Source organism: Mesoplodon mirus (assembly GCF_964341445.2).
Source record: "Mesoplodon mirus genome assembly, chromosome: 15".
Lineage (NCBI taxonomy): Eukaryota > Metazoa > Chordata > Mammalia > Artiodactyla > Ziphiidae > Mesoplodon > Mesoplodon mirus.
Window position 1 is genome coordinate 26,461,980 of NC_138991.1, and position 13,188 is coordinate 26,475,167.

General features: G+C 43.6%; 1 protein-coding gene across 3 annotated transcripts in view; it reads right to left on the minus strand.

The window, feature by feature from the left end:
- Positions 1-1,867: 1,867 nt before the first annotated feature.
- Positions 1,868-13,188, minus strand: part of KIF3B (kinesin family member 3B) — a 38,111-nt gene continuing 26,790 nt past the window's right edge. For 2 of the 3 annotated variants that reach the window (XM_082643398.1, XM_082643397.1), the window contains 4 exons: positions 9,407-9,520; positions 8,610-8,715; positions 6,121-6,299; positions 1,868-5,555 (listed from right to left, as the gene is read on the minus strand). In XM_082643398.1, coding sequence (XP_082499524.1) covers positions 5,459-5,555; positions 6,121-6,299; positions 8,610-8,715; positions 9,407-9,520 — 496 coding nt within the window. In that variant the 3' untranslated portion in view covers positions 1,868-5,458. The remainder of the gene's footprint in view (positions 5,556-6,120; positions 6,300-8,609; positions 8,716-9,406; positions 9,521-13,188) is intronic. The other variant, XM_082643399.1, reaches the window with a different exon arrangement.

Sequence of the window (13,188 nt, forward strand, 5' to 3'; positions counted from 1 at the left end):
ACAGTTCCTCTCCCCTCCCTGGAGGTCAGGAGGGGTGCTGAAAGTTCCTACGCTAATCACATGATCGGTTCCTCTGGCAACCAGCCTCCATCCTGAAGTTATCCGTGGGTCACTTTATTAGCATAAGCTCAGGTATGGTTGAAAGGGGCTTGTTAGGAATACCAAAAGATACTCTTATCACTCAGGAAATTTCGAGAGTTGTAGAAGTTTGGGGGGGATAAAGACCCCATATATTTCTTACTACATCACACAAGGTTTGAGTAGTTTCTTGATTTTTTTTTTTTTAAACAACCCGGAAGATGAGAAGACAACTTGGTGAGTCAGCAGGAATTTCCAAGTTGCCCAGCAACCCTGCCCTGTACCTCCCCTGATATTTAGCCCCTGACCCACCCAGATTTCTGCCGCTTTCAAGAACACACTCAGAATTCTTCAAATCACACTCTGAACCCTTGCTTTCTGGCTAATGAGTTTTGATCTGTTCTCAACCAATAATTATACAAGCTAAGCTAATCTAAATCATTTTGGAAAGAAAGGGGGCTATAGGGACATTACACATAGTTTGAGGCCATCTTATGAAGAGTTAAGAATCATTTGCCTAATCACATAGGCCACCGTCTTCTCTGTGCTCTTTACATTTCTTGTTGGTATATATATTTTAAAAGTCCTCTACTAAATTCTATAGTAGTTCTCCATGCTTCCCCCTAGTGAGGGTAAAAAAGGACTGCAGATCACTTCCTGTGAAATTCTACTTGTCTGCTACAAAAGGCCTTCACAAACGCTGTTCCCTCTTTAAACAAATTCCCTTCCTTACTTTCTTGTCCAGGTAACTCCTTGTCCTCTAAATCTCACTTTATGCCATTTCTCCAGAAAGCCCTTCCCCTCTTTACTCGCCCAACCCCAATTAGGCCCGTTACTCTCATAATGTCTTATAATATCACTTCACGGCACTTGTCATGATTTGTAATTCTACTTTTGTGTGCATTAGGTTACCATTTACCCTGCCTCCCTCCCCATTAAAGCACAAGCTCCATGCAGGCAGCGACCGTGTTGCTCTCACATCTCTATATCCAGTGCCCAGAACAGCATGGCACATAGTAGGTACTCAACATGTATTTGTTAAGTGATGAGCAGCTTTTCTATAGAGGCCTAGGGTTTTCTAAACATAATATGCCCAGTAATAGCTTCTAGTTTCTTAGGATACAAATTGTTCACGATGTCTTCTGAACACAGGGTCCTGTCACAGCAATAACCATATTTTATTATTTTTTGGCCATACCGCGTGGCTTGCGGGCTCTTAGTTCCCCGACCAGGGATTGAACCCGACCACGGCAGTGAAAGCATGGAGTCCTAATCACTGGACCACCAGGGAATTCCTATTAACCACATTTTAAAATGTCTGCTCTCATCCACATACCTGAGTACTTGTTGCTTTAAATGTAATGCTAATCCTCCACAATGGCCCTGCTAGGTGGGGATTATTGGCCCTATTTTACAGACAAGGACCCCAAGGTTCAGAGAGATAAACTAAATTCCTCATAGTCACACAACTAGTAAGCAGAGGCACAACCAGGATTCAAGCCCAGCCTGGAGTCCAAGGTCTGAGCTCCTTCTACTGAGTCCCCACTCCTCAGACAGGGTACATGACCCACAGGGAGACACGCCAGCAGGCCTGAGCATACGAGAAACCATAAGACCAACAAGTGGCCCATTTCTGGTATTTTTTTTCTTGATGGTAAATAACATGAAATATTTCTGTGTTAAAAAAAGATATATATTTTAAAGTATAATATGTAATAAATTTAAAGAAACATAAAAAACAAAACACAGAAATTAAAAGAAATTTCATGCCTGTCTCAGGAACCTTCATGGAAAAACACGAGAAGCACTCATCACTCTTTCTTCATTTCATGTCCCTTTACCTCATTGCTATATTTTTAAAATGCCAACATTCCAACTCAATCTTCATTTTCCATTCCCACCCTCCTTTCACTAGAAAAATTCAAATGTTTAGAGAAATGGGCAGTGTGTCAGCCACAGGCAAGTCATTTTCAAAAACGTTAGTCATTTATGAGGACACCTTTTTGTAAGTACAATAAATCTGATTGATTTTTATTACACATCTTAGTTTAGAATCACTTTTACATTCCTAGACAAAGAGATGATACAAATAAATATGAGTTGTAAAATTAGAGCCCCAAGTATTGGCATATTCTTTGTCTAAAGGTAGCCAAAGAGAAGGTCAAGATCAATAGTAACTCCAAGGAGCCATAAAGCCCACTGCCTCCTGCCTGCCCCAGGATCACTCCTTTCATAAATAACCTCAAAAGCATTTCATTCAAGAAACAAGGGTGGGGAGAAGGGGGGCAGATTTCTGAACAGTACAAGACAAAACCTTGCATGACAGACAATAGCCAGGCCCACTCTTCTTATCCAGGTACCTTTGAGCATTCCGATTATGGCTTTCAGAGAATATTAACAGCCCCCTTTTCGTCCACTGATGGCGCTGAGATGGCCCAAGGCGTTGTTTGCAGTGAGCCTCGACCTCAAGTGGGAAATGTGAGGCAGAACTGATATCCCACGTTAACAGGGAATCGATGCTTCTCAGAAACCTGGCAACGATTCTACATTCAGTGAAGGAGGACTTACAAGAGTCAGACAGAAGTGGGGCATGGCCCACGCCTGAGCTGCAGAACTCTCTGACGCCCTTGGTCGTGGAGGTGCGGGTGGTGAGATTCAAGCAGCATGCAGGCATTCGACGGAGGACAATCCAATATTAGGGCGGAGTCTTAAGAAAGTGCTTCATGCCTATGATTTGTGGCCTTGGGTTCTGAATCCAGGGGCCTGGGAGACATGGGATTTGAAATCTGAAGCCAGATACATTCCTACCAATCAGAGCAAAAGGGGGCCTCACTGAGGGGGGTTGCACGCTCCGTCTCAAACTCCTTCTCTCAGATGAGCTTCTTAGATCCTGTTAGACTTGCTGCCAGACTTCATTAGCTGCTGCTGACTTGAAGGCCCTCAGATGGCTTGGAACATTCTAGCATGACTACAGACATGAAAACCAGGTCCCTCAGTCGACTTGGTAGGTCTACACATTTGGCTCAATTCAGAGCCCAAAGCAGCAGCTTTCCGGTGGCAGCAAGACATTCTACTGTCTACTCTATTCGAACATTTCTCGGATCCATTTTGAGAGAAGAAAAGCGCCGGAGACTGCTCTGGGATGGGACGGCTTCACCTCCACCCAGGTGTCCTTCTACTTCGTTTCACAGACCACCAGATGAACACAGCCAAGTACAAGGCAAGCCTGTTTTCATAATCCTGTCAACTTGGCTTTCTTCTTTTGCCTTCTTAGAAAAGTTCTACGGTCACTCAACCACCTGTATTCAGAATAGCCACCTCGAGACATCAGTATTCAGCTACAGTGTTATCTGCAATTTTCAATTCTCAGATTTGCCAAATGGACGTGTTCAGCCTAGAGAATTCAGACTAGCTTCGAGGAAATGTGGTGCAAGAGACAGGTGTAACCGGCAGGTCACCATCTTAGGCTACCCACCTCATTATCTGGTTCCTGTTCAAACAGGTAAACTCTTAGTTAATAATAAAGAAGCAGAGTTCGATCCCGAGAACGATGAGGGATGCCTCCATTATGCTCTGGGAATTGCTGAAAAGGGCCCTGGGTTCAGAAAAATGGTTATAAAAAGGAGACAAGCTGTCAGACGACAGAGCTCCATTTGTAGAGCACTAAGACATTGCACTTGGCACCTCCTCTTTCCCACGGGTTCTGATCCAGAAATGTGCCCTGGGAACTGAGCAGCTGAGTTAAAGTATAACTCAAGGCCCACCTGAGTCGCCACCTTCCCGAGGCACCGTGCCAGCAAGGTGCGCCGGTGTGGCCGACTGGGGACGCATATTGTCCCCTCAGGCTTGGCTCGTGGACTCAGACACCCACGTGGGAGCTTCCAGCCTGGATTAATCATTCAACGGGCCTTTAATACAGACAAAGGCAACAACTGCACGGTAGCATATTTCTAAAGTCGGGCAAGTTCTTGATCTCTCTCTCTCTCTCTTACAAACACACGCAGACACACTGGAAGCTTGTGCTTGCACACCCGCACACGTTTATGAGCTTCGCTTAGGGGGAAATGAGTAACATTCACCTAATGACCAATGTAAAATGAAGCTTTGAATTTCAATAATACGAGTAACTAAAACTTACAAACCAAACTAGTATATGTAAACGGAAATTCCTAACTCTCTCCTCTGAGCCTATTCGATCGCACAGCCACGCCTCGCCACCACCTTTGGCTCTGCCTGAGAAGAGCCACAGTTCTAGGATTAGGTGAGTTTTCTGCTGAAGGCAGGCAGGATTCCTCTGCTTCCATCTGTTATGTCTTCCCTTGCCAATGCACCAAGCCTCGTGACTCTTGACCTGCCTAGTCACCCCAATGCTGTCTATGCAAATACGGAACAAAACGGGGGATGCAAAAGTGCCACTATGTGTCTCGCCCCCCCAGCTCTCGTCCCATCAGAGAAGGCAGAGCCAGCCTCCCTTCTCCCACAAATCAGGCCCACTGCAGAGCATGCTTTGGAGGCAGAGGATGGGCCCAGGCAGGGATGCTCAGAGTATGCGTGCATGGGGAAAGTGGTGACAAATGAAGAGTAAAGTGACACGGTGTATGGACATGGCATCAACTTACAGATTTATGTCTTTGACAAGATGGTCATGGTTTTGAGGTTTTAAAGAAGCTGTTTCCCTAAACTCTCCAAGGAGGCAAAGGGAATGTTATTTCTATTGCCTCTGACATTGAATCCTTCTGGAGCAGAAGTCGGTAGCTTCCTCGAAAAACATTTACTCCTTCAGCAGATCCCAGAGGGAGAGCCACTTCTTACTGAGGGGCATGGACTGTGCCCCTCGGAGGCTTGGCTCCAAATGAGATTTCTCATTTCTACCTACAAAAACAAGCACCTGTTCAAGTTCTAGGGCTTTCATTTTCCAACCTCAGTATCATTTTATCCTGAGCCTCCAAAGACTTGGTCCTGCTAAGGTGACTCCTGATTCTGCCCTATTGTTCAACAAGAAGGGAGCCCAGTGTAAAGAACAGGCTAAAAAGGAGACGGGAGAGGGTGGGAGGGCAAGGGAAGGGAGAGGAGAAGGAGGCAAGGGAGAAGGGAAGCAAGGTCACTGGTCATTCTCTTGCTTTCCAATTCGGCTATAGCGCTTTACCTTACCCATGCATTTCTGAGATGCTAATTAAAGGACGGTTCCCAGAGGAGCTGAGTGCCAGATTATGACTAGCATGTTTCAACCAGATTAAGTTGGTTAATCTGCAAAGAGGCCATCGCTTCTCCCCAGGGGAATGGTTCTGGGTTTGGGCTCGAGTCCTCTCTGCGGGTTTTTGCTTGTCTCTTCTCTCAGAAGGCAAACGCTGTTTATACCCTGGGAGAGGAGGAAGTGGGTTTACTTTGGAACCAGCCCCCGAGACTGTGGATAAAGCTGAGATGCGGGGGTTCCTGAGGAAGAGGAGGAGGATCCCGACTTCCTTCCACTTTTAGGTCTGCAAAAGTCAAGCACATATGTACATTACACATCCCGTCTCTGACACAGATCAGATTCCTTTCCCATCAAATGCCATTACATCTCAGGGTGGCCTTGCCTCAGTGGACTTTCAATTGTAAAACCACCAGAGACTGGCACAGCCTGCCTCTCTTCAATGGCCAACACAAGCTGCCAACGGAGGAGTGAGATCTCAGGGGAGGGCCTCTGATTCTCAGCAACTGTTATTCCATTAAAATCATATTTTCACTGTCTTCTCCAAATTGGTAAAAAAATACTAAGTTTGCAGGTAGAATTCACTCCTTTTTTGGTTTTTCACTCAATTATTTTCCTTAAACTTCAAATCCAGGATTTAATAAGGTAGAATTTCTAATTTAGCACCAAATTAAATCCTTGGTCATTTAAACTGAGGCTCAGAGCCTGGGTTGTGGATTCAGATAGACCTAGGTTAACTCTGGCTCTGCCACTTACTTCCATGATAAACAAGCACTTTTGCCACCCTCTCCCCTCATTTGTCCTTGTTCAAACATGTTCTGTTCAAACATAGGTCACCAAAAGCCACTCACCTAGCCTTGGGTTTCTTATTTGCAGTGCTTTCAAAGGATGATGCGTCCACCTGTATCTCATCTTCATCCTGCAGAGCCGCATCCAACGCGGCTTGGACTTTGGGGGCAATGGCGGGCCCCTCGTAGTCTCTGGTGGTCCGGCTGGGCATGTCCAGCTCCAGCAGCACGATGTTTTCTGCCTGCAGAAGCAGAGCCAAGACCAGCTAGGATGGCCTCCAATCACACAAAGAGAGTTCAAGCAATCTAAACCCAAGAACAGAACTGCAAATTGCATGCTACTCAAAGCCTACCAAGGGCCTGCCTGGAAGAAGTGATGTAGTTTTATAACTTTTTTCCTGGTGCAATTACAGATGATTTTTATTTTCTTCTCTATGCTTTTCTCTATTTTCCCTTTTTTTTTTTTTTTTTTTTTTTGCGGTACGTGGGCCTCTCACTGTTGTGGCCTCTCCCATTGTGGAGCACAGGCTCCGGACGCGCAGGCTCAGCGGCCATGGCTCATGGGCCTAGCCGCTCCGCGGCATGTGGGATCCTCCTGGACCAGGGCACGAACCCACGTCCCCTGCATCGGCAGGCAGACTCTCAACCACTGCGCCACCAGGGAAGCCCTATTTTCCTTTTTTTTAAAAAAACAAAACAAAACAACGAACATGTATTCTATCCTAAGGGGAATAATCAGGGGAAAAGAATAAATTAAGTAAAACCCATTTATTGTAGACAATGTGAAAATACAAAAAGATACGCAGGAGAAAATAGTAGTCACCAATAATCTCCCTACCTACGGCAGCTTTGATGAACTTTTTGGTTGCAGAGGGAAGGAGGCAGGTATGGTATATATATGTGGAGGGTGTGTGTGTGGCAGTATATGTGCTTATTGCCACATTTTAAATATCAGACTGGGCCCTGCCTCATAACTGGCCTCGGAGATAGAGTCCCTCACTTGATATCCCGTGGTGGGCCTTTACCTAGCTCCTAAATACCAAGTTGAGTGTGAAGAGGGAAGAACACCCATGGTTCCACATCTTCCCCTCTAGCTCCTCCCACGCAGTGGAGTTCAAGCCCCAGGGCCCCAGAGGGGGAACAAGGGGCCCCAGCTGGGAGAAGGTGGGGGAAAGAATGGCGTGGCTCCACTGATCAATTTTATATGTTGAGATACTGCATAACATTTCTCTTAATGGAGCCGGTCCATTGCTAAAAAATCATCTGAGAGCCACTGCTTTAAATTCTACCTTTAGATCAAGGTAAGCCACCTGGAAACCCACATATTTGATTTGTAGGCTTTAAAATCATGTTTTTGGCTTAAGACATGAAATAACCGGCACTCTCTGAAACTGCTAGAAAAAAGTTTCTGAGGATTCTGTGTGACACGTCACTCATCTTCCACTACATAAAGCCACACCTAATACATCTTTTTTGCTTTTGTTTTCTTTATGTAAAATAACTCAATGCCAGGAAGAACAGTGCCTGAGGAGCTAACTAATCCTAATCTGTTTTGCTCTGGCTGCTAAGGGAGATTCAAAAACATTTAAAAATTTTTAAGTGAAAATCTTTCATTATAAAAGTAATACAGGGAATTCCCTGGTGGTCCAGTGGTTAGGACTTGGTGCTTTCATTGCTGTGGTCCAGGTTCGATCCCCGGTCGGGGAACTAAGATCCCATAAGCCATACAGTGCGGCCTAAATAGATAAATCAATAAAAGTCATACCAGTTCCTCACTGATAGTTAGAAAATAGAGATAAGCAAAAAGAAGAAAATTTAGAATGAGTTCACTTCCATTAACCAGTGACAACCAGTTCATATTCTGAGCTACTTCGCACCAGGTTTTTTAATTCATATATACACTTCCAGTACCGATTGCTCTATAACTTAAAAACACGCGTGTCTCCTGATTCATCCACTTACCAGCTACCTGACCTTTAAGCCACAGGACTGACCGAACAGAGTACGTGAGAGGGCTCAATTAGAGAAAGCAGCAAAGTGCTGAGTACAGTGCCTGGCACACAGCAAGTGCTTATCAATAGAAGGCTGTACAGTATTTTTATTGTAAAGTACGTTTGGATCATTAAATAGTCATCCATTATGTCACTTCAAATAACTACTTGACTCACACACATTATGTTAAATGGAAGGACCGTCAGCTCTTTAACGCATTTCCATCTCCTGTTACTAGACGTCTACTTTCCTTCCTATCTCCCCGCGAGGCCATTCTGAAGCTTATTATTGGCTACATGGACAGTATGTTTGGACTCTCCTCCTTCCCTCCTGATTTGCTAAATCTCATTCTCTTTTACCTTTTTATTTATTATCATTTGTTATTTATTAATTATATTTATCTATTATTTGTTATAATTGTTATTATTAATATAACTGTCCTCAGGTCCCTCTGGGAAGAGGATACAAACTGTGACTTTGCAAACCGGTGCCTAAGGGTTTACATAAATCTAATCTCTTCTAAGAGAGAGGAGAGAGAAACGCGAGTACAATCTTCTCACCCTATATCGAGCCTCTGGACGAATCATCATGGACATTCTTGCGTGCTGGCTCAATGGTCTCTTGTATCCCACAGCTGATACTGGCCGCTTCATCATCTGTTGATTCCTGGAAATGGACTGTGGTGGTCAAAGCCCTGGCTGGAGTGTGTTCCACAGTCCCAGGATCGGTACTGTGGAACCAGCACTCAGAAAACTGAGCCTTCTTTAGCTAGAACCTGAAGCAAGAAACTCCCTGGACTGAAGGCTGACATGTAAACGGGGCAGGAGCTGCTTATATTTTCTGCTGGAGTGGCTTTCTGATTCAAGTGTGAGCATCACGCATCTCTTAAGCTGGAAGGGCCCCGAGTCATCCTCCAGTTCTTAGACAGCAGGCACGAAGCCTAGCGGTAGACACTCTCCACCCCCGCAGCCTTGGCAGACATCTCCCATCTTTGCAGCGGAATCCAGATGCAGAATGAGAATCCTTCTCCACGTTGCCAGACTGACACGTAAGAGAACACCTATGTACCGCCCCTCCCTTGGCCCATCAGTTTCACTTGACAGCTGGGGGAGCTGAAAAGCAGGAACTTGGGAAAGGTCATTAGTTCACTGTGATAAAGTCTCCCAATTCCTAATACCATACTCATCACCAAACTTTTACCTCATGGACTTATGGCAGCCACAAAGACCTGCAATTGGTTCCAAGTTTAAAGGGATCAAACTGTGTTCTTACCATAGCTCTCTGGCCAAGCCCAGCTTATCAACATTCTTTCTCTCCTCCCCACCTTAAAGTCTACTTGAAGTCATTTGTGACTTACTCCAGTCTGGTTATAGGATGTAATTTCCAATGATCTTCCTCTTCATCAAAGAAGGATCTATTCATAATTTTACTTTTTTCTTCCAGAGGGATGAAGTTTTCTATGATAAGATGCCTGTAACAGCACACATACACGGGTGAATAGATGGAGAAAGAATATGAATGGGGTGTTGGCTATCTGGTCCCACATGAAGTAAGTAATAGGCAAGGGTCAAGTCACTCAGCAAACATTTACTGACAGGTACTATGGGCCTAGCATCATACAAAGAGCTGGGGTACAGACATGAATGACACTTGGTTCTGCCTGAGATAGACAAACACTCTTAGCTATGCTGACAGGTCTGTCCTAGGAATATGGAAAGGTCACTTATGCCCAAGGAGTAGCAGCTTGAGGAGGTGAAAGGACTAAAGAGGACGGCAATGCCTGGGCTACGCTGGAGTGAACACGTGCTAAGTGAAGTATTTTGGGAGGGCCACTGGTACTGCTAAGCCAGCTTGTTAACTTCCAAAATGTTGAAAACAGATTGGAAATTAAACTGCCTTCCTCCAATCCTATGCATTGTTGCCCGAGGTGGAGAACTCCACATTCTAATCACCAGAACAAAGAGCAGAACGAGATGGATCTCAGTCCCTTAGACCCCTGAGAGTGAAGACCATTCCTGAGAAGAGTCTCTGCCTAAGAAGCATCCAGGGAACATGGCAAACAATGAAACTGGAACCCACTGGGTTGTGTCTCTCCATGGTGATGACGATCTCCTGACCCCTCTCTGTGTTCACTCTTTCAAAACCTCAGGACAGAACAATGCCAAAGGGGTGTTAACGTGGGAGAGACACAAAACAAACACCACAGAGGTGGAGGGTGCTATGAGAAACAGGCTGACTCGCTGTTTATTCAAAAGATGTTAATTAGAGGGACTTCCCTGGTGGCGCAGTGGTTAAGAATCCGACTGCCAATGCAGGGGACACGGGTTCGAGTCCTGGTCTGGGAAGATCCCACATGCTGCAGAGCAACTAAGCCCATGCACCACAGCTACTGAGCCTACGCTCTAGAGCCTGCAAGCCACAACTACTGAGCCCGTGCGCCACAACTACTGAAGCCCACGCACCTAGAGCCTGTGCTCCGCAACAAGAGAAGCCACCGCAATGAGAAGCTCACGCACCGCACCGAAGACTAGGCCCCGCTCCCCACAACTAGAGAAAGCCTGAGTGCAGCAACAAACACCCAACACAGCCAAAAATATATATATAATAATAATAATAATAATTTTTTTAAAAGATATTAATAAGAGACATAGCAATGAAAATGGCTTCCTTAAAGAAAAAAATATTTTGGAGAGAAGAAATTTTCTCTTTATTTAAGAAACTATTTTTTATAACATATATATATATTTTTTTCTTTCTGATTTTAAAGGTCCTATTTATACATTAGAAAATGTAAGAAATACAATTATGCACAATTTCACCACCCAGAGATACTCTTATTATTTTGGCATATTTTGTTCTGACCTTTTTTCTAGGTGTACATGCCTAGAAAGAGGACTGACACATACATTTAATTTTAAGGGCTCCTTTCCAAATTTAAAACTTAATCATTAAAAGAATCTCTTTGAAAAGTTCCTCTTTTTTGGCCACGCCTCATGGCATGTAGGATCTCAGTTCCCCAACCAGGGATTGAATCTGTGTCCTCTGGAGTGGAAACCTGTAGTCTTAACCACTGGACCACCAGGGAAGTCCCCTGGAAAGTTCCTCTTTAAAGAAAACTTCGAGCAAATGTGGTGGAAGGACCGATATAAAAAAAACATCATTTTGCAAAACGCCTAATGAAATAATGCAGCCAGACAAAGATCATTGCTGGCTGAAACCATTAGCTCAGTGGTCTCAAGCCAGGCTGCACATCAATAGCAGTTACAATATTTTAGCCAAACCTCATGAGAGACCAACGGTTCTCAAAGTGTGTTCACCAAACCAGCAGGAGCAACAGCTGGTACTTGTGAATGCAAATGCTCAGGCCCCACCCCAGACATACTGAATCAGATTCTCTGGGTGTGGGGCCCAGCAATCTGCATTTAACAAGCCCTTCGGATGATCTGGTGCCTGCTGAAAGTTTAAGGACCACTGCCCTAGACCAGTGAAATTAGAATCTCTTAGCAGGGACCTAAGCATCACTATTTTTAAAAACTCCTCAGGTGATTTTGGTATGCAGCCAAGGTTGAGCACTCACTTTCAGTTATAGAGAAGTAAGGGAGATAGAGCCACAAGTTAAACGGCACTGTGAAGAAGCAGACCGACAAATCCCGAACATGGAATGTTTCTATAAGCTATCTGCCCTAGCCTTTTCAACAAGTCAACTATGAAAAAAGGTTTTTAACAGGAAAAAGGATTGCTCCAGATTAAAATAAGCTTAAGAGACATAATAACCAAATGCAATATGTGGTTCTTATGTAGATCTTAATATTAATAAACCAAGAAAATCTGAATATGGACAGGGTACAAGAGAAACAATGTTAACTTTGTTAGGTGGAAAGATATCATTACATACGCAGAAATCCATTTTATTTCTTCTACACTACACTAGCAATAAACATTCTGAAAATAAAATTAAGAAAACAATTCCATATACAATAGCATCAAAAAAATACTTAGGTATAAATCTAACAAAAGAGGTGCAAAGACTGCACTGAAAACTATAAACATCCTTGACAGAAATTAAAGAAGATTTACATAAATGTAAAGACATCCCATGTTCATGGATCAGAATATTTAATACTGTTAAGATGACAATATTCTCCAAATTGATCTATACAGTCAACACAGTCCCTATCAAAATCCCAGCTGGCTTTTTTTTTTTTTGCAGACTTTGAAAAGCCAATCTTAAAGTTTATATGGAAATGTAAGGGACCCTGAATAGCCACAAAGAATCTTGAAAAAGAACAACAAAGTTGGAAGACTCACATTTCCTCATTTCAAAACTTACTACAAAGCTACAGTAATCAAGACGGTGTGGTACTGGCATAAGGACAGACATACAGCTCAATCGAACAATACTGAGAATTCAGAAATAAACCCTTACATTTATGGTCAACTGATTTTCAACAAGGGTGCAAAGACAATGAGAGAAAAGCCTTTGCAACAAATGGTGCTGGAACAACTGGATATCCACATACAAAAGAATGCATTTGGAACCATACCTCAGACTATACAAGAAATTAACTCAAAATGGATCACAGACCTAAAGGTAAGACCTAAAACTGTAAGACTCTTGGATAACCTAAGAGAATTGAAAACCTAAGTCCACAATAAAACTTGTACACAAATGTTCACAGCAACATTATTCATTATAACTAAAAGGTAGAAACAACCCAAATGTCCATCAACTAATGAATGGAAAAAATGTGGAATATCCATACAATACAATATTGTTCAGCCATTAAAAAGAATGAAGTGCTAACATGCTACAACATGGATGACCCCTGAGAGCATGTTAATTGAAAGAAACCAGTCACAAAAGACCACATATTGTATAATTCCATTTATATGAAAGGTCGAGAATAGGCAAATTTATGGAGACAGAAAGTAGACCAGTAGTTATTAGGCTGGGGTAGGCGGTAATGAGGAGTGACTGATAATTGGTACAGGGTTTCTTTGGGTGGGGGCGGGGGGCACACACAGATGTTCTAAAATTAGATTGTGGTGATGACTTTACGACCCTGTAAATGTATTTTTTTTTAATGACTTGTAGGGGAGTTCCCTGGTGGCTTAGTGGGTAGGATTTCGGGCTTTCAG